Here is a 22,331-nt window from a genome sequence, read left to right on the forward strand (position 1 = left end):
TACTGAATGTGGTCTGGGGTGCCGCCTGCGGCCCAAGAAATTAAATGGAGATACTGGAGTAAGTAAATCAGGAAACAACAGTGTTGCTGAAATAAAGAAGCAGAAGTCAGGAAATGGTACTCCTGAAATTCAGAAAAATTTACCTATTGGAATGGTTGTAGGTGCCCATGCCAAGTCTGTAATCTCACCTGCATGATACATTGCTTGCATTATATAGTTGCAGAAGAATTTCACATAATCATAATCTGAAGGTCAATGCTGAAGAACCAAAATTGATTGTCAGAAACTAAATTATGATTGTATAATCACAATGTTGGACAAGATTAGCCCGTAACAGTTATAAGTCTTTCGTCTTATCTGCTAAAGCAGATATAACAGATTTATTTTATAAAATTCTAAGAGAATAGCAAAGGCAAACTGTTGTGCAGTATAATATTTTTAGGCAGCCTTGGGTAACAAAATCTGAGACGAACCATTTTGAACATATGACAAATTGTTGCTCTGCACTCAGTCCGCTTAAGGAGCAAAACCTCCGTCTTCTATAACAAATATTCATATATGGAAACTGAACCTCTTATAACTAGCATAAAGATGATTTCAGAAGTGAATATATCTCTGCAGATACAAAACCAGATGAAGACAATTTTATTTTTTATTTTTTATTTTTTTTTAATCCTTTTCTTTATTGAAACTGGAAAATGAGCTAAGGTAGAACTTGGTTCCTCAAAACTAGTTCATTTGCAATCCAACAAATACCAGGAGGAGACAACTAAACTAGTGCTATTCAAAATTCTGAAATTTCAAAAGGGGTAGAATATGATAACTAGTGATGCATCGACAGATTTTACAACACTAGTGGTACAAATGTACACTACTACCCGGATTTTTGGATGAAACTCATTCACAGACCAAACACAAAAATAAATACAACTCCAGATAGCATCATGATATTAACTAGATTCCGAACTCTACTATAGTGTGCCATACAGTGATGTGTCATGAAGATAGTCAAGCTTTTATGCAGCAAAGAATTAATACTGTCTCCAGAATTTCATTTCTTCATATAAAGATATTAAAACGTTATTGTTGAAGAAGCTATCAGGGATGACTTAGTTAACCATGAAGCTCCGGATTAATAACTTCTATAAAATAAAGAATCTAGATGTGGCCCAAAAGGTATATAAACGCGTAAATAGGAAAAAAGAAAGCTTGGAACTCTTGAAAATAGGCTTACTATCGTGGGCCCTGTCAGCCATGTCCAAAACCTGCCCCGTCTCGGCGCATAACCACTGCAGTGTTGAACCATGAGTTGCTGCCAATATCGTTCCATCGGGGGAAAGACAGAGACGATCATAGTGTAAAGTCGTGCCATTTGAATCAGAGAGTGGAATGGGCAACACCTTCAAAGTCTTTGGGTCCTCATCTAGATGATATCGAACTTCAAGAAAATGAATAAAGAAGATTACCACAATGTATAATGTAATAATTCTAGACCAATAGAAAGCAGAAAAAAAAAAAAGGAAAATTTAGGATGACACCATTGACTTCTGAAGGGAATCTCTTTCACAGTGCCCACAAAGATAACTAATCATAAGTACCAAGGTTTTCAAGATTGGTTCAACAGGCAGTTTGATTGTCAATTGGCAAGGTCATTCTTCCAGTGTTTTTATGTTGTTTCCATCATTTCTTGATGTACTATAAAATTTCGACATTTAACAGAGACAAATTTATAGGCTTGTGACGCAGGGCATTTCGGAAATGCTCTTCACGAGGTAAACTACAATAAGTTCCTAATGAGAAAATTATGGCCGGAGTCCCCAACTTCTGGAAATCTAGAAAGCACGTCTTCAGCCCTCAATTTGTAGCAATTGGTCAGTCCTTTTTATTTTTTGTGGAGAGTAGGTCCCATATACACAGTTCTAATCCATTTGGATGTTAAAATGTCAAATCATTAGACCCTTATTTTGAATTGATAACAAGCGGAGGAAAAGAGAAAAATAACCAAAATTCTCCTTTTCAAAGCTTCAGCTTCAATGGAAAAATAACTTAAATAACAATACAGAAGAGAGCTACTCATACCATTAATATTCCATATTCTTATCGAACCATCCTTGGATGCAGTGATGATTTGTTCCGAATTTGGAGAAAAGCACAGCCAAGTCACCGCACTCTGAACATCAGAAATACCAAATAAACAAAAGAGAAAAATTCAGCAGTGCGCATATATTCAAGGCTTTGGGCTATAAAAGTCACAGACAGGATAAAGAATGACATGGTGCAGCAAGAGTTATTCAACTAACTTAATACATCGCAATTCAAAGTGCGCTGTGTAGAACATTGAATTAGGATCTCAAGGCAGAGCTTACAAAATCTATTCCAGTCCAACATAACTTCAGCTCCGATAAGATGCTTCCAACAATTTCCTTGAATACCAAATATTTCTTCCACTTCCATTGTTAGTAAAATGTCGGTTAACACTTAAGCTTTGATAAATTATCTCTATCGAAGTTAAGATTATAAACCAAAACCCCCAAAAGTGACGTTCATGCAATTTCCAAAAAGTAGATAAAAGAGTCATGAATCCCCAATATGCTTAAAGGTATAAGGATGGAAGAGACAACCTTAGCTAAAATATTTTACTATGCATTATTCCACAATATGGCTACCATCACATGCACATTTAAACTATGACACACAAGTTAGAACAGGAAAGAAGATGAGCAAAGTAAGTCATGGAGCATGAGCGTACTCAACCTTGTGTCCTTTGAGCTGCATGACTCTGAGAATCTCCTTCACTGAGCCATCTTTTGAATAGACAATTTCCCAAACCTGTCATAATAGATCCCATATAAGTAAATAGAAGTATATTTATTCATAACCAGATCTTAAGCTAACTTACAACAACAATGTTCGGTGTTTAAAAAGGCAAAAATGAGTATTGAGGTGGTTTTCCTTCGTTAGATGAGGCATAAGCCTCAAGGCACTTTGAGGCATAAGCCTCACAGTGAACCAGAAAAAAATAGTCAAAAATATAAAATTAAGCATGTAAGTTAATAAACAACTGTAAAATTCCAAAAATAATAGATTAGCTTGAAGTATCACAGCAAACAAGCACAAAATAAATTAATAAAATCATAAAGTTGCAACTCAAACAAAAAATAATCACTCATCACTACTACTGAGACCATGTATAGAATCACCAGTCTACGACGAAGTGAAGTCTGGATCAGGAGGGAACTTGCCATCAGGGGAGTGATGAAGTTCTAGGATCGCAGTGTGTTTTAGAATGTGTGTTGTATGTTTATATTGTTTGTGTATTTGAAATTATAAAGTAAATTATAAATGGCATATAACTATGTAATCAAAGAAATCGATTAGGTTTTATTAACATATAATGGGTTCCCATATTTTATGGCTAATAATCAATGAAAAGGTAAATTTTATTAAATTATAATACATTCCAAAAGCTATTTAAATATATAGAAGATATCCAATGAAATATGAGAATTTTAAAGAAAAGTGGTACCCAAGGCAATTTAAGAGAGGCGGATGTCTTGATCACTAAAGGTGTATGCCTCATTTTGGCCAAAGAAATTCTGTTTCAGTACTATTTTCTAGCACCTCATACTAAGGCACACCTCAATAACACCTTTTAAACCATGAAAAATAAATTCAAAATAATTCTTTCAAATTTGAGAAGATGAACAAATTGTCTTTCAATGAAGGCTAGATTATTTTCCAAGCACATGCCAATATTATGTTATCGTGGAGAAAATTGAGGTTATAACTCTTATTCTGAAACCACACAACCAAGCATTTATGAGTCAATTACAAAATGTGGGAAGAAGATACAAATCCTTGACAAAAGAAGGCATAGCCTTAACAAATAAAATGGAAGGGATGGCAAATGCATTTGCACAACCCAATAAACCATTCATGTTCCTTCTAACAAGATAACTTTGCTCCTTCTAAGCTCCACAAATGTTAAAATGGAAAAAAATTAGCCACATTAACATTTTTGAATGTTAATCGTTCGTGTTTTTAATGCCCTTTAACCCTCCTAATTCTTCTCCTACAAGTTCCCCACAACTATTTGTGGACTTCTGACACGTCCTTTCACATTCTCATCCATGCATCTCAATTACACAATTCCAATTATGTCGTGAAAATGATGGTTTGATTTGAGATCTTAACTTTTCACATGTCTTTATAAACAAACAAGGTTTTTGGAGTTTTAGGAGATCTTTTTTCTTTCCTTTCTTCATTTGGGTTGAATTTCCTTCTCTACTTTCTTCTGTAAAAGGTGCCTACTGAGTGATTTCAAGTTTCAGCATCTTGGCCATAGCAGCCTCAGACCAAGCTTCCCAAATAAATTCCAATTATGTCGTGAAAATGATGGTTTGATTTGAGATCTTAACTTTTCACATGTCTTTATAAACAAACAAGGTTTTTGGAGTTTTAGGAGATCTTTTTTCTTTCCTTTCTTCATTTGGGTTGAATTTCCTTCTCTACTTTCTTCTGTAAAAGGTGCCTACTGAGTGATTTCAAGTTTCAGCATCTTGGCCATAGCAGCCTCAGACCAAGCTTCCCAAATCACAGAGCATGTGTACATTGTGTAGAAAAGGTATGCCAAAATCGATCATCTGTGCCAGTCCAGAGGCACTAATCATTCAGCTATGATGCACAAGAGCATAAGCAGTTTGGACAAGGAGAGGCCCCCAAACCCAGGTTCAATAACCAGTTTGTTTAAATATTTATGTTGCATAGGACCAGTACACATGATTGCATAATTTCAAAAAGAGTAAAGATTTTCTTCAGAACTAAAGATAAAGATAAATTCCAGGTTCCCAACGAAATGGAATTCTCAAAAGATTAAGTCCATCTTGTCTCAATTTGTGCAATTTTCCCCATGAAATTGAGCTATTATAAGCCTTTCTATCCAAAAAGATATTGTAACTCCTTAGTAACTGCATGTTTTTAATTCCCGTGATGGAGAATGATACACCAGAAACATGAAACATAGCACACAGAAGTATGCAGGCAAGCTCGCTCGCTCACGTAGTAATTTACAACTTACAACCAAAACTCAAAGCCTTTAATGTGGGATTATAAATGGAAACAGAATATAATGCACTTGTCGTCTAAATTAAGTGAACATGCGAAAAAAGAATGAATTTTGACCTTCACATCAGCAGTAAAAGCAGCGGCTGCGATAAAACGCCCATTTGGAGATATGGTGGCCATTGTGTTTTTGAGCTGATTTGTATCTACATTGCCCAATATCTTTCCAGTTTTTCCATGCCAAAGTATAATGTCAGTACCTGAAAAGTAACAGAAAATTCACGACAAAAGAAAAGTAATTGGATTTGAAATTCTTTATTTTTTATCTCATCTTTTCCTTGGAACAAAAGAAGGATGTGGAAAACTGAGCTAGTTCTGCCATCATACAATTGAAGCATTTCAATACCTTCAACCACAATAAGTGAGAGGACAAATTAATGAGGTAATAGAGGGAAATACCAAGACCACTACTAAACACAGCAACCATTACTGACTTAACATACTGATTTTTATCCAGTAACTTTTAGTTGGATACCATGTTTGCAGTTAAAGGACTTTCAAATGATGGGAATCCACCATAAACCAAAAACTTAACTAGGTTTGTCAGAAATAAGTGCCATGGAGCTAATTGACTAAAACATATGTCATTAACCATGGACATCAATAGAACTGAAAGATGTTGATTCCAGCCATAGATCTACAATCAATAGATTCAAAGGATTTTGATAATGAATACATAGTAAATGATAAAGTAGAAAACAGGACAAAAATTGAAATTAACGAATGGCTGGATTGGTGAATCTACAAAGAACAAAAGCACCTATAGTCATACTTCTGTATGATATGATCATTGCTGATTATTTACTTAATTCTGTTCATCTGGGAAAGTAAAATTTTCACAGGATCAAAAAGAAGAAAGAAAATTAAGAAAATGCTGAACCATGAGAGGTTACTATAGACATATTGACCCAGATTTATACACTCTACTTGATACAAATTCATATTGAGCATAATCAAAACTTCTTAATTTCTCTCTGGAAAACTGAAAGTAACCAACAATATTGGAAATACATCACTAAATAGATGATTCTTTAAGAAATCTTCAAATTATTTGATATAACAGGACAGAGAACAAATATCAGAAAATACCTTCAGAACATGAAGCAATAATTGTGCTTCCATCAGCAGTGCCATAAGTTGCCTTAGTTCCTACCAAAGTGAGGATGGCCCTCTTATCGTGAACTTTATGGTGTTGCCATTTAATTTCAGGGAGTGGAAGCTTGGCCTGCTGCTTCTGTTCTTCAGTTGTCTTGGGTTTTTCCTCCCCATACAAATATAAAGATGCACCAGTAAGTGTCTGGGAAGCCACTACAACAGAGGATGCGTTATCGGCAAATACCACTGCTTTAGGATGACCACCAGCAGGCATGTTAATTCTCAGAAACCTAGGTAAATTGGGAAAGATACAATCAATGGCGATCATAAAGATACATCTATAATAATTATGTTGAGATAAATTAAGTAGAGATCCGTACTTGAAACTTTTACTTGAGATGTCATCCAACCTGAAAATCCTGACAACACCATCTCCACAAGCTGTACCCACAAACAATAAGTTATGTACAACATAAGGAGATTACTTTAGTGTCAGAACCTAAGATGCTAAAAACGGGATAATACAGAACTAGAAGAAAGAGAAAGCTATAAGACCTACATTCGCATGTAATTTACTACTTTTTATGTTCATTTGACTAGATTAGAATGTACAAACGATAATAGACATACGGCAGAAAATGATGCCAAGGCATAAAAGGTTTATAATTCTAATTCCTATTATATAGCTCATCCATAGATACATTGTTTAAAAAGGAAATCTAGACTAGAATATAACGTTTCCACAGAGAACATTGTTTGTCAAACCACTCGTGAGGAAGGATCCACAGAAAGTTAATATCAAGCATGCAAGCAAGTAGGAGAATATATCTTAACAACATCCAGCAAGCCATAGAAGCTCCAATGTATGGATGTTCCAAGCAATTAGAGCGCAAACATAAAGGAGGAAATCCATGCAAGTGTCATATAAATCAAGCAATTAGTAGAATATAACGGTAACCCCATCCATCAAAACACAAATGCTCTCTGCAGTCACAAGACAGGCCAACACAACAATATGCATAAGAAACAACTGATCATTCCTGTTCCGGGCTAAATTTACCATTCTGTCAAACCTCATCAAGGTCACCTTAAACCGATATCAATATAAAGAAGCACCAGCTAAAACGGGCAAATCATCGCATTTGAACAAGTCTCCTTTTCACCAAAACAGGTATTCACCACAAGCTACAGTTTTAACAATCAGGCAATCCACGAATAACATAAGTTCTCACAATCAAACCAAAAGTTATACCACCTACAAGAAACCCAGGTACAAAATCCTCCTAATCACGCACCAAACTGTGAAATACAATTCTTTGACATTAATTGAAACAAATTAGGATTAAAATTTGGCTATTTACCAGTTGCCAAACTATGCCCATCTGGAGAAAAACATAGGCCCGTAACAGCATCGCTGTGCCCTTTCAACGTATTCAAATCCAACGGGTGATGCTTCTTGGCCACATCCTATATTCCACATTACACCAAAAAACATAAAACAAATGTTATACAACCCACTACACACGCATATAATTATACATGCACATCTATGATCAAATTGAGAATAATTTTATTACTTTATCGGCAGTGTGCGAGTGAGAGTGAGATTTGGGCTGCGATTTTTTGGTGGTTGAAGGCTTTGAAGAAGGTTTCGGGTTGGGATTAAGCGACTCGGGTCGGGCAATTGATTCGATTTCGGATTTACGCTTCCGGAAATAGCTTCCGAATACTATAAATGCGATCAAAGCTCCGATAATCACAGAAAGTAGTATAATTAGAAGAGCCGCATCCATTTTCGCTCGCTTGATTTGAGGTTTTTCAGTGGTTTATGAGTTTTAAGATTAAAACTGGGACGATCAGATTACTCGATTAGAATTACTAAGACTGGAAGGGTTCAGTTTGTCGGATTACAACAGTAAGGGTCGGTCTTCTCTCTCAGTGTTATGTTCTCCCCAATTTTGTCCAATTTCAACTGAAGTCGTGTTGTCATCCTTTATGTTTTGGTGAAGCTTTATTATTATTATTATATTTTATTTTTTTAAGAGCAAAATCGGATGAGTGTATAGGGGTGTTAAATGGAGTGAGCTCGCACTCGAATCGCTCAACAAAGTTCCGGCTTTTCCTATCGGCTCATCCCTTGGGGCGAGCTAGCCATATTTTTCATTTATAAAAACTACATATTTTTCTATATTTGTTGATCCGTTTAGCACAAGAAATAACAAAGCTTGCTAGCTAGCCCGTTCGTTCCTCTAGTGGCTCGCATAATTAATTTGTTGCTTGGGTTGTTAGTGGAATGAGTTGAAGAGTAGTTCGCCCTCTTAACACCCCTACGACTGTATATGATTCATTTGATTGATTATGTCAATAGATATTTATAGTCTTATTCTATTGTTTTTCTCTTTCTACGAAGAATCTATTTTGCACTACAAGCAAATGTTTCCTTTGATGCTTATTGATGAAAAATAAGACATCATTGGTTGTTGTTCACGAATAAACAATGCAATCTCACATTCCATGATTGGTGGTGAATTTTCCGTATGTGCCATGTACGAATCTAGTGGTGCTTCTTAAAAAGAAAGTGAACCTTGGGTGCAACTTTTTTTATTGGATCCTTTGTCACAGGACCCAACTTTAGTACCATTGTAATTGAGTGAAATATGCAGCAACATGATGGAGATTGAAAAGCCCTAATTTCTCGCATCACTGAAGCTGGCAAATATTATTGGCATGCAACAATAACATCCTAAAATTGTTTAATAACATCCTGCGTGAAAGACAGCCATTGCTTCAATTTATGTTTTCTTGATGAAGAAAAAATTTAAATAAAATAAATATATCTTCTATTTACGCTCTGTTTGTTTCCAATTTTTTGTCCAATTTAAATTCATTTTTGGACCGTTGCATATGCTTTACTCCTGATTTTTGACTTCTTATCTCACAATGGGTACCTTGTGCTGGCAAAAAAGTCAAAAAAATACATTATTCTCTTCAAATAATTGGAAACAAATGGGGGCTTAGTAACTCAAGCTTTTAAACGAGTTGATTCAATGCAGTAGCCATCACTTAATTTGAAGGTTGTGCACGTATCAAAATTTAATTAAACAAACGCGTATTCTATACTGGTGTTGTAGCATCATTGATGTTGAATGACATTATTCTTTATATTTTTATCTAGTTGTCCAATTGTATTGTGATGACTTTAATGTATTAAACTACAATGAAGGGGGTTACGGCTACTTTTTCAAATTTTGTATTGAAGGCATGGTGTAGCTATCCTTACATGCAACTTGTATTTTGTGTAATAGCTTCTTCTCTGTCTAATTACCGAGTCCACATTCCGAACATTTGCATATAAAGTAGTGTTAATGAAATCCTACTTCTTATAAAAGAGAGGATAAAGTTTTACTGTTCATTACTGGGCCATTTTCACACTAGGCCAGTTCGAAAGTGGTTCCTACTTAGAAAGTTGGAAAAAGTGACCAACAGGGCCCATTTTTCGAATTCAAAAGATTGAAAAATTCAACAAAAGTAGGTCAAATTAAATAGTATCCCAATAGGGGGTGCCACACAACCCTTCTGGTTTTCTAGGGGGTTGTTCAACAAGCACCTCGTATTCTTAACTGATTTAATACCGTTCCTCCCAAAAGGTTTCTTACTATTCATCAATAAATATCACCTAATTATCTATGGAAGTAATTTTATCCTTATCTCTCGTTTGTACAAAAGAACTGTAGCTTCCCTTTTGATCTTTACAGGCATGTGACAACATATAGGACTAAAGGTATTTAGGTAGTGGATGGAGTAAATTTGGAATACAATGTGTTTTTCCTTGAACTATGATGAAAAAAGTAGGAACGTGCATTTATTTCTTTTAGCACTAGGAACTGGCAAGTTTAGTTTGTAGTTTGGATTCTCGATAATTACATCCTATCATTTTGTGTTGTTTTCACCCAATTTAGATTTTTTCCCCTTATCATTGGCGAATTTGTGAGTTAAATAGGAAAAGTTATTATGTGGATGTTGTATCATTGACTATGGCATGCATTTATTGTTGTATGCTTTACATTTATCAAAATATACGATTTTACAATAACGCTATAGAATGGAATTGTGGTTATATGTGCGCCTTTTTGATCATTTGACCTGTCTTATGTTTTCTTATTTTTCTCTTTGCTAGAAATGACAGGTGAGATTTTTGGAATAACATCTACATGTGTCGTAATTGATGACTGGGCCATGACTCCTGCATTCATTGGAGATTATTGGTACAGACATGCAGGGTGTTATTTTTCACTCTTGATAGTTGACAATCGTCTGGAAGATAACACAGAAGAACGGGAGCGTGTAACTGCATGTGGTGGTGAAGTAGGGAGGCTCAATGCTTATGGAGGCAATGGGGTAAGATCAGTATTTTTTTTTCCTTTTCCTGTTTAACTTGCTGTGGATATCTTTTGATTTTTTTAATTTCCTTTTTACTTCGTTAATATTCCCCTTTCGCTTTTTAGAAATTTCCTTTTTAGTTTCAACTATTTTTTTCTCATTCATCTCTGTTTTGTGCTGTATTCAAATCCTTGCTTGAATACTAATGTCAGAACAATGTCACCTTTTGAGCATCGCGAAGTATATGTCTTCAACGAAGGAGGAGAGGTTAGAAAAGCATCCTTCATTGAAGCTTAAGGTATTTAGTCTGTACATTTGGTTTCACTTGAATTTAGTTTATGATTTTTAACTCTGGCATTAAATCTTGCCTCAAGTTAAGAATTGAATATTCCTCATACTCCAGCTATTGATTATTTTTATCCATATTTTCATTGTCAAAGGTATTGAATAAATGTTGAATTGTACGAGTGGAACTTTATGTCAAATTTGCAATGCTATCTGCATGCTTTGCATGTGTACAATCAGTAAATTTGATTTTAATTCTTCATGTACACTCTCTTTGTCTCTTTAATATTGTTGAGTACAATTATAGAAACCCTAGAACAATTTGATACACTGATATGATTTGTTGGAACACATTTCTCCATTGTATACTTCTTTCTTTTTGGAATCACGGTTTAACATATGTTTTGTTTCTTCATGGGTATTTTTCTTTGTTCTGGATGCATGCTTACAGAAGCAAACAAAGCTTTCATCATCCAAGTGCTACATTTTAGGTTATATTGCTTCCGATTTACTTGCAAAGCTATTTATATCATATTTTTTCTTTAATCTTCCAAAAAAGGTGGTGGTATTTCTGATTTTATGACAAGACTAAACTACTTAAGATTAGTGAATGCTCAAATTGTTCAACCTTCTAAGGAAAAATCTTATATCATGTCTTGTAACTGTATTCATCTATTTATTGATGGCTCTCTAGTTATCAATAAAATGAAACTTTGATAAATTTGTATGTTACAAAGAACAAATGGTATCAAACGCCTATTTTTTTGATACAAGTATTCTATGAAAAGAATATACACACTAAATTAGTAAATTACTTAAAAATCTTCGACTTTCTTAGACAATATTATATATTACATCATGTATTTGAATTGATCTATGAATTGATGGTTCTTTGTTATGTGAATAAGTAAATTTCTGATCAATTTATTTAATACCAGCTAAAAGTGGAAGCAATTGACTATTATATTATGCCTATGCATTTTATGTTTTCTATGCTGAAAGTAGACTAACAAATACATACTTTTAGAAAGAAAAAAAAAATGATATTTTTAATCATTCATTCCGAAACTCCAAGTTATGATATGAAAATACACAAAGTTAAATGGTAGTTCTCCACTTAGATCTTCTAGCCTTAACTTAGAGATTACATTTTTCATGCAGGTTTAGTATTGAAAACTATTGCATAGATTTGTGCATTTGGAAAAAAAAATTCAATTGTTGAAGAGAGAATTTTCTTTTCAAATAATAATCCTGCTGATGAAAATAAATAGTAAAAAACTTACCAGATTTTTTTAATTCTAGGGAACCATGTTACTTCACTCCATAAGAAACAATATGTAACCACTTTACAAAGACCGAAACAATGTCAAGAATGTAGAAAATCATCCCCACAGGTCAAAGATCTCTTACAAGCTCAACATAATTCATTCTATGGTAATGTTTTGTACTATTACTAACCATTCACATTGAATACCCTAATATTACCTTCAAAATAACACAACTTGCACATTGCACGGGTAAAAAAACTAGTACTTATAAAAGTAACTTTTTCTTCTAAAATTCCAGGGAAAAAATGTTTTCAACAAAAGCAAAACATCTTTTGAGGAAAAAAAATCCTTATTGCCGTGTTTGATTGGATGTGGAATTCCACCTTCCAATTTAACCTTATTTGATAGCCTTTTTTTAACTTAGAATTGAATTTCCAACTTGAGTGCTACATAAACCAAATGCCACCAATTCAAGGAATTGGAATTCTCACCAAAATGGTGAGAATTGGAATTCCTTGTGTCTGTAGCATTTTATTATTATCTTTTTCGTTTTTTATTTTTTTGCAATGGAAACAAATTCTAAAAATTAATATAAAAAAATATTTTCCTTTAATTGATAATTTTCATGTAAAACAAATTCAAAAAAACACCAAAAGGTAAATGATCCCACTGTTCTAAAAGGCACGCATTAGCAGCCCTAGGCGGCGCCATTGCGCAATACGTGGAGGAAACGTCAAGCCAAGTGGCTTGGCGACTTATTTAGTGGTTAATAGCAATCTTTGATTGCTAATGTACGCCTAGGCGCGCATAATTATTTTTTAAATTATTATTTATTATTATTATTATTATTTTATATTTCTTCTAAGTTAAAATTTAAATGTCGATTTCTCCACTTCGTCATTTCTAAATTTAAAATAGTCGCTTGAAACCTTGAATAGAGGAAATCTCCCAAAAATTTCTATTTATTTACTATTTATATTTGGAACTTATTTTTTTGTTGAACACTTTGAAAAAGTGTGTAAATTTATTTTAAATGTTTGGCAAGTTTTATTTTTAATTATTAAACGATTTTTCAATTAATTAAAAGTTAAAATAAGAAAACACCTTTTTATGCTTTTTTACTTCTATACCTCACCTAACCCATAACTCAGCCTCCACGTATCGCCACGCAATACGACTTTTAGTACACTGATTTTTCCAAAAGTAAAGAAATACTCTTTGTTACGCTTCTTTTTTAAAATTAAAAAGAAGAAAGATAAATTCTCTTTCTCTCTCTTTCTTTCTTGCCCAAAAAGTCAATAATTGCAACAACAATTAGATACAGTATCTATATATTCAGTTGAGAAAAAGGACATATTTTGCCTATTTTTGCTTTGCTTTCAACATTCAAAACTCATTTTCAAACATATATTTTATGATAAAATAATTTTACAGATAAATTTTAAACATTTTCTTATTTTTCAATGATACATTCTAAAAAAGCACTATTCTATTATACACTTTCACTCCAAAAATAAGCACAAACGTGATCCTAGTATTCAATCTTAAATAGAATTGTAAAATAAACTATAAATAACCAAAAAATTTATTTTTTTTCCACAGATAAATTGACCATCTAGATGTTCATTCATAAGCCGCGGCCAATGCAAGAACGCAAAAATTGTGCCACTGAAATGCAAATTTCAACACGACTGTTAATTGTGAGTTAGGTAAACATGACTTTTATAAGTTAAAGTGTTAAGTGGTAACTAACGATTGTTATTTTTATTTTGTAAATCAAACCATCACGTGAGCAAAATATTTAATCATGTTTAGAAACGTATAAAATTTTCGACTTGACCCACATAATATACACGTGATGGCGCTGAAATTGCATATGATAAAAGTGAATAATCAACCTTGTGTCTAACGGATGATCTTTACCTTATTAACATGTCTCTTCTTTGGTAAGGTGTATAAACTTTCCACAAAATAAAAGCTAGTTACTACATTGAAGCCTTTTAGTCCAAATTAGGGATGGTAATGAGCGGATTCGAAGTGAGGCAGTGTGTGGCAGGGTCCCATCAGACATTTTCCCTCCCCGTTATCCATTTAAGGCGAGGCGGGGTGGGGTGGAGTGGGGTAGGGCATTGTCTCGTTTAAGTTCTAGTTTATTTATTTATTTATTTTTAAATTTTTGATAATTCATTTTATTTCTCATATTCATTAAAGTGAGACAATAATATAGTTATTAAATTTTTAAAAGTTAAATTATTCAAATATATTTGATAAACTAAGATCTTTATTATTTATTATATTTCTTAGATAATCTTAGTTGTCATCTTTCTATTAGAATTGATGAAATTTCGTAGAGTTTTTCATCTAAAGTATTGAGTTCTTAAATAAAAAATAAAGAGGGCGGTCCGTTCCCCGTATTTGCTCGGGGCAAAATCCTCCGCCCCGTATTAGGTATGACGGATTTTTTTGTCATCGCTAATCCAAATAGGGTAGTGTTACATTAAAAGGATCAACTATATAACTGTAGGAGAATTTTTTTTTTTTTTTTTTTTTTTTATGTCATTACACACGAATGCAAATTTAGAAGAGGTCGTTCAATATTACCAAACTAGGATATAAGGTCGATATTTAATTGATTAATTCAAAACTTCTCTACTTCTTTATTTATTTATTTTATGAGAGCGATGCCTCTTTATTTATCATAGAATACTACTAGTAAGATGGATATATTTTCCATCAATCAAACGTTACGTCTTCCATAAATATTATGGTTTGCACTACGAGCCCGTTTGATGGAATTTATTTGAAAATAATAAGTTATTAAATAGTATTTTTTGGAGAATGTATGATTAAAAAGTAAGAAAATTTTATTAATTTGTGTGTATAATATTTTATTGAGTAAACGTGTGGTGAAGAATATTACTGTAACAAACAATTTAAATTTATAAAGGATGACAAAAAGGAGCTAAGTGATATATCCTTTTAGTTCACGACAATAACTCCTACCTCTGGAAGCGGAGGAAAGCGATTCATGTGATGGACGGCTAATGATCATGGAGCGAAAAAGGGTCTAACATTGACACAAAGAAAGATGGAGCATCTTTCCTTTCATACCGATTGACAATGATATCCCTTTCTCCTGTCATTGCGAAACTTTATAGAGCTTACATGTGTTGATGGCCTCTCTCTTGTTATTGGAAACAAACGTCATCTAAGATAGTAAGATTATGGCTACAACTCATGATAGAAGTTTTCCAGAGATCCACAAACTTTTACATACTAAGCCCTGTTTGAGTCACATTATTTGAAAAAAATGTATTTTTTAACAGTGATTTGACATTATTTTAACCACATCTTTTTCAATAAAATAATATTATACACAAATTCAAAACTTTTTCTTATTTTTAACAATACATTTTCCATCAATACACTATTCAAAAATATATTTTCATTTCAATAATGTGGCTCAAACAAAGGCTAACTAAAAAGAGCATAACTAAGCTCACGTCGTACTTTTCATCATCACGTTACGTGGGTAGAAATTTGTTAGTTTGTGGCCACTTTCAGATAGGTACACAAAATGGTTGTTCATAGTCCACTTTTGATATGGCCAACATCTTATCGATCCATCCCCAGGGGCACAGCTCAACTGGTGGATCAATCAACATTGGCTTGCTTCCAGTGGCAAGGTGGAGAGTTCGATCACTGTGGAGAAGGGTCTCTTGTGCGCAGAAGTGTACAATCAATGGGAGGAACATGTGATCCAGTTGAGGCATAACCTACGATTTACCCCCTCCAAGGTTATAGGAGTATGGATCTTAGAGGTCCAGGATTTAGTTTGGTGTAAGTTGGGATACCTGGATATAAAAAAAAAAAAAAATTCTTTTCGATCCTATTAATGAGTTTCATTGATGTTAAATTACCCCGGATTGGTTTACCCAAAAAGTTGAATTAAAATATAAGTCAATATTAATAATTAATTACAACAACACATTCCACGACATCAACAACTTTTTAAGATTATCTTCTCGGTCAAATGTTAACATAATTACGATACAATTGATTTTTATTTAAACAAAATAGGGTAGAATACACCTTGCCGATAACCAAACTGAAAACAACCAGCTCGAAACCAGAAACTTGTATGACTAACATGAAACTTGTCTCAAGGTGAGGTGACTTGTAATTTCCCTTCATTTTTCTTCCCCACTGAATCTTGTTCATGGATTTCGCCATGCTCATCCTCCTCTATCTGGAATCTATAAACCCTTACCACTTTCCCTAAATCATAAAAGTACCAAAATTAGTGATATTCCTCAAAATTACAACTGAAAATATACCCCCGTTTTCTCTTGTAAGAGTTCGAGTATTATTTGGTGACATTATTATTATGTATAGATCTGGGGCGGTGATGGCATGGAATGTATTCAAATTTTGCACGGCCTTGAGGGGCTTGGGTTCGATCATGATATTATTAGTCCTCGGCGTCGTTGGGGTGACGTATTACGCCGTCGTAATTACCAATTACGGCCCAGGTCTCGCCGCTGGCGGGCTTGATTCGCTGATCGCTTTTGTCGTCCTGATCTTGTTCCATTTACTGGTAATTTCTGCTTAATTTCATCGGTAATTGAAGAATTTCGTATTTGTCACGGGTTGGGTTGTTAGATAGATTTTGATGGTTTGCTGTTGAAAATTGAAATCCAGTTGTTATTTTAGTAATTTGGACTTCTAGTAGAGTGTTTGGATATTTAAAAGTTAATGTGGCTAGTAAAAGATGATGGTGATTTTCAATCATATATGGAATTCCGGCCGTTTTTGTTTGTTTTCAAGATAAAATTTTCTCAAGTATGCTAAATTTTGGAAACTAAATTATAATTAATCATCTTCTTAGCTGAAAATTGGATATTTTATACTTTCCCCATTTAGCTATTACTTATTTGATGGGTATTTAATCTCTTGATCAAAAAATTTACTGCTTTCACTGTTATTTAGGATCAGAATTTGATCATTCTAGTTCTTAGTTAGAACACAATTTCAATTGAAAAGAATTTGTTTTAATTATGATTATCTGTTCGTTTTTTCATTTCTTGAAATAATTGTGATTTTTAGAAAGTTGAGGGATGTCAAGCAATTAACTTTTAGCTCTATAGTTGTAATTTGAAAATATACAATACGGAATGGAACTCAACAATGATTAGTTTTGTTATTCAGCTGGTAATGCTACTATGGAGTTATTTTTCTGTGGTTTTTACGGACCCGGGTAGCGTCCCGCCAAATTGGAGGACAACATTAGATGAAGAAAGGGGGGACACTGACCCGTTGACCTCAGCGGAATTTCCAGTGGACTCTGAGAATGGAAGAATTCGCATTTGTAGAAAGTGCAACAACTTAAAACCACCTCGGTGCCATCATTGTTCTGTTTGTGAGTTACTCTTTACATTACCCTCATGAGTATTCATAGCATTCTCTAATTACTTTTAAGAGGAACAACCTGTTGGACTACCTTCTTAGGTGGAAGGTGCGTGCTGAAAATGGACCATCATTGTGTGTGGGTTGTCAATTGTGTTGGAGCCTTGAACTACAAGTATTTCCTCCTCTTCCTGGTATGATGTCTTCTATTTTTAGGAAGTGTTATTGGTCAGTTGATTCATCTTGATGATTATGTTTGGTTCTGAACTATCATATTACAATATAAATGCTTCTTTTTCACAATGTTGTTCTCTCTGGAATACGAGTACTTTTTGCTTTGTCATGAAGTTTGTATCTTGTAGGAATGAGTTGTCCGTTTCTTCTTTCTTTGTGCACCTAGCATGTTGTTAAACTCTCAGCATACCGGACCTTTAGCTTCTATGATATTGAATAACTTTGCAAGTATGAGCAAAATTCTTTCATAAGGAAAAAACTTATAAATGTGCACGACCAATCTGTTGTATCCAGGCTCTTGGGGATTGATAATGGACTGAAATAACAATATATCTGTGCTCATGATATAAAGTAGTATCGCTTCAATATGAAGAATCCTTGTCTGCATGTCTTGAAATGAATAACAATTGGAATACGGATGCTTTTTTACGAGTTTCTGATATGTCTGATTTTTTCAAATGAAATGGCAGGCTGACATTTGAATGAAACTGGGGTTTTTCCCTCTTTTCTTCCCTTTATAGACATCGTATGCTTGTAAGGTCTCGTGGTTAACCCCTTTTGATGATCTCTGGGATATTTGTCCAACTCTCTGTAAATTTCTGCGCATTCAATTTCAGAAAGGGAAAGAAAAGCTATTTTTTTCCCCTCTATGAATTGATTGCATTATTTTGCATCTGAGGAATTTGTTAGTATTTCTTGTTGAAGCCTTGGAGCAAAATTGTAAAGGTGGCCTCCATAAACTCTCTAAGTTGGCTGTGAGAGGATCACTTTTAGGCTCATTTTATGTTACCTATGCTCTTCTATTCAGTGATCATTGCTGGGTTTAAGTTGTGTGATGCCTTATTGTGCAATCCTATTTGCTTTAGCCCCTCTTTGGCTCCATTCTTTAAAAACTCATTTTCAACCACATTCTTCGAAGAAAATAATTTTACACGTAAACCCCAAACTTTTCCCTACTCTTTAACCGTATTATCCACTATTACAGAACTTATTCTCCAAAAAAATTGGGCTCAAACAAACCCAATGAATTCTGCCTTTTATCTGTTATTCCATTTGGCTTGCTAAAGGGCAACCGATCCCGACTTCCGAGTCTTTCCCTTGCTTCAGCATATTTATGTCTCTTCCCATCACCCGCTGTAACCGCATAGATGTTAGAAAAGCACAAGGAGGGTAAAGAATGTATGAGATCAGGAGAAGATTTTTAAAATAATTGAAAGAAATACCATGTTTCTCATTGTCAACTAGGATAATCTGAAAGTAACTTGCAACGGTGAGAATACACTTCTTTTAGTACAAGTAAGATGTTAATTTCTGCCAGTTATCATACTACAGTGAAACATTTCATCTCACCATGAGGTATCACCTTTATCATTTCAAAATTAAAATTTTCCCTCATTCATTAGTCACTGTTTCATTTCATAAATCTCCACAACTTGAATGTCATTTTCATGTTCTTCATTTGCTTTTATTTCCTGATGAATGCTGTTCAAACTTACTCATGGAGTTCCAATTATTTTGTGAGCTTGATATATAAAAACACGATAACAACAATATTGTATAAATTTTTGATAGTTTTGTTGGGTTGCAGTTCTACACATTCCTCGAGACTACTCTTGTGACATTATCATTGCTGCAACATTTTATTGCTTTCTTTAGTGATAAAGAGATACCTGGGACTCCAGGGACCCTGGCAACTACCTTTCTTGCCTTTGGTAAGTTAAAATACTGCGTCTCCATGCGACAACATCCTCCCATCCCCAACACCCTTTTCCGATTCCTGTTGCATAGCATTTTATCTGGCGCATGATTTCTCTATGTTTCACAGTATTGAACTTGGCATTTGCTTTGAGCGTTATGGGATTTCTGATAATGCACATATCACTGGTGGCTGCCAATACGACCACCATTGAGGTATGATACTTGTATTTAGTTTGATAATCCAATTTGGATGTAGAGTATATCCTTTATATTAGAGTTCACTGATTATCATTATCCTTATCACCCCCGGAGTATAGCCCTGGGGGACAAATTTTGTTGTAAATCATTTTGGTGCGGTCCAATAGAGTATATGCTTTAGGTCTCTGCATGCTTTGCCCATTTTGACTTGAAGTTTTGCCGTTTTCTTCTCAGAATGCTCTCAATATGCCTGAGACAATTTGGGTGTAGGTAGTGCTTTAGTGTATAAAGGGAGAGGGAAGAGGCTGAATTGAAATGTTCAGTTGATTGACCCAGTTAAAGCCATTTATTCCTTCCTCCCAGGATACATGTCAATTGAAGTGGTTGGAGTGATGATAGCTGATGTTTCTATTGACTTGTATTCAGGCATATGAGAAGAAGACTACTCCGAAGTGGCGTTATGATCTTGGGCGGAAAAGGAACTTTGAACAGGTTGGTTTGATTTTAAATGAATAAATATGGTTTCTTTTTCTCACAAAAGTTTGCTTTAATAGTGACTGAAAGTGTCCAGTGGTTCACAAGTCACAACTGAATAAATATCAAGTACTTGAAATTGTTCTTTTCTATTCTTAACACCCTTCAGGTGGCTCATAAAATAGTGAAGCATTGTTCGTGTGAATGTGTATGGTTTGCTTAGTCGAGGAAACTAAAATTGGTATGTGAATTGACAAGAGACACCATGTACACTTTAATTTACACAATATGTTCCTCTGGTCAGATTAGAAAGTGGGATTACTATATAAAGATGTCATTGAGATTATTGCTGTTGTCAAGCAAAAATCAATCCATATAATCTAATCTGGTGATATTATCTTCAAGGGAGAACATTGGAAGATGAAGAAACATGAAAAGGGAAATTGAGAAGGCACATGATAGTTGGCCCCCATCCTAATATTCAATTTCCCCCAAACTCGTTTTCTACCACATAATTCATGGGACACACAATTTTTCACACATTTCTTTTATTTCTATTAAAAACCTAATGTTTATCCTAACCAAACATGGGCTTAATAAAAATGAGTGTTTGAAATTGAAGCAGTAAGGCTGAAGGGTAAAGAAGAAGAATAAAATCTTGAGCTATAATCCCCAACACATTTTATTTCCACAATCTTGAAAGTGAAGGTTTTTGGTGTGTGTTTCATACAAGAGACATGCTGATCTTTGCACTTGTGACCTAGAAAAGGAATCCCAAGAGCATTCAAGAAGATCGATATCTTTATACGATGCTGATATCTTCATATGATGTGTCTCTTAGTCTTTGGGAAAATTGACAATGCCGTTTTTATCCACGAGACACCAAGTTTCAACTGTTAAAGTTGACTTTGTGACTTGTCTCACTGCATGTTCTTGGCTGGTGTTCAGCATCAGCTATATTTTATCTAAACGCTCTATCCTCAATTAATCATGGTTTTGCCTATAAAAACTTCTATATGTTCATTTAGCCTCCTTTTGGCAAATTTATAAATGGTCGAACATCATTTTCAACCACACATTCCAATTACCCACAATTACTATCAACTTATTTATTGCATTCCATCGTCTCGTATTGTACTATACCGTATCATACCAGATAGATCTATTGAGTGAGAGAAGGGTATCACTCGGTTATATCTCTTTATAAATTATTCTATTTATAAATTCTCCCAAAACAAGGCTTAGACGTCTGATCATTTTCTCCATGTGGTGCCACATCTTGTAAATTTCTAAGTGGCTTAATTGGTAATATATAATTGAAATAGCTGAATCAAGTTTTCTTTCTCCCATTTTTGAGTTTCCACTCGCCAACTAATATATCTCCTTTTGAGTATTTAGGTGTTTGGAATGGACAAGATGTACTGGTTTATTCCGGCTTACTCAGAAGAAGATTTACGGCGGATACCTGCCCTTCAGGGTCTTGAATATCCTTCAAAGCCTGACTTGGATGCCCAAGAATTCTGATGATAAATATATGGCTCCATCTGGGCATCTTTTCACCTTACAGTTACAGACTTGGAAGCTCCAAAAGACTGATAATTTTTTTTCACCTTTTAGTTGATTTAATCGATTGTAACTAATTTGGGACTGGAGCACTCCTTCTCCGACCTCTCTGCTGTATTATATTAATGGCATATTTAGTTCAACTTTGTCAAAGTCATTTGTCATTGTAGCACAACTCTTTGAAATTTTGCACGACAGGAGAATAGTTGCGGCTTGCGAAGATCACCTTAACATAGAAGTGCAGATTAAAAGATCCTGTTATTCTGGAAAACTTGTACTTTAGGTTCTTTTCTTTTGGCAGGTTTTCTAGGACTCGTACATAAATTTTTATGTATTTGATTACATGCATGGAACTCGTGTGGAAAAAAGTAAATTCTATGCAATCGATTTGTCTAAAACTTATTTAATGAAAATTAATAATTTAATGTTCGATTGCCTTAATTTTCAACATAAAAAATATCCACTTTTTCATAAAATTGAATTTCTAAAAAGTGTAAATTACCTAGAAAATAAAAATATATCCTCCTTAAAGAACATTTCCCTTGTTTTTGAAGAAAGCATGATCACATGACCACCACCTTTTGTAAAATATTTTACATAAAAAAATAT

At 34.1% G+C, this 22,331-nt stretch overlaps 2 protein-coding genes across 3 annotated transcripts; one reads left to right on the top strand and one right to left on the bottom strand.

Moving 5' to 3' along the window:
* Nucleotides 1–56: 56 nt before the first annotated feature.
* Nucleotides 57–8,196, bottom strand: LOC111402263 (transducin beta-like protein 2). Of its 2 annotated transcripts, XM_023030446.1 has the most exons (9): nt 7,794–8,196; nt 7,578–7,683; nt 6,597–6,657; nt 6,211–6,506; nt 5,182–5,321; nt 2,755–2,829; nt 2,080–2,170; nt 1,235–1,438; nt 57–188 (listed from the first exon to the last, which is right to left on the bottom strand). In XM_023030446.1, exons 1-9 carry the CDS (start codon nt 8,007–8,009, stop codon nt 130–132), a joined length of 1,248 nt encoding a protein of 415 aa, XP_022886214.1. In that variant the 5' UTR covers nt 8,010–8,196; the 3' UTR covers nt 57–129. The 2 variants fall into 2 exon arrangements, with proteins under 2 accessions (XP_022886214.1, XP_022886208.1); XM_023030440.1 differs by having other exon boundaries at nt 6,211–6,657.
* Nucleotides 8,197–16,222: 8,026 nt separating this feature from the next.
* LOC111402291 (probable protein S-acyltransferase 14) lies at nt 16,223–21,861 on the top strand. The gene is made up of 8 exons (XM_023030476.1): nt 16,223–16,316; nt 16,545–16,746; nt 17,358–17,568; nt 17,658–17,749; nt 19,378–19,501; nt 19,615–19,700; nt 20,112–20,177; nt 21,558–21,861. Exons 1-8 carry the CDS (start codon nt 16,291–16,293, stop codon nt 21,681–21,683), a joined length of 933 nt encoding a protein of 310 aa, XP_022886244.1. The 5' UTR covers nt 16,223–16,290; the 3' UTR covers nt 21,684–21,861.
* The last annotated feature ends 470 nt before the right edge of the window (nt 21,862–22,331 follow it).

This window comes from Olea europaea, chromosome 1, assembly GCF_002742605.1.
Source record: "Olea europaea var. sylvestris chromosome 1, O_europaea_v1, whole genome shotgun sequence".
NCBI classification, from domain to species: Eukaryota; Viridiplantae; Streptophyta; class Magnoliopsida; order Lamiales; family Oleaceae; genus Olea; species Olea europaea.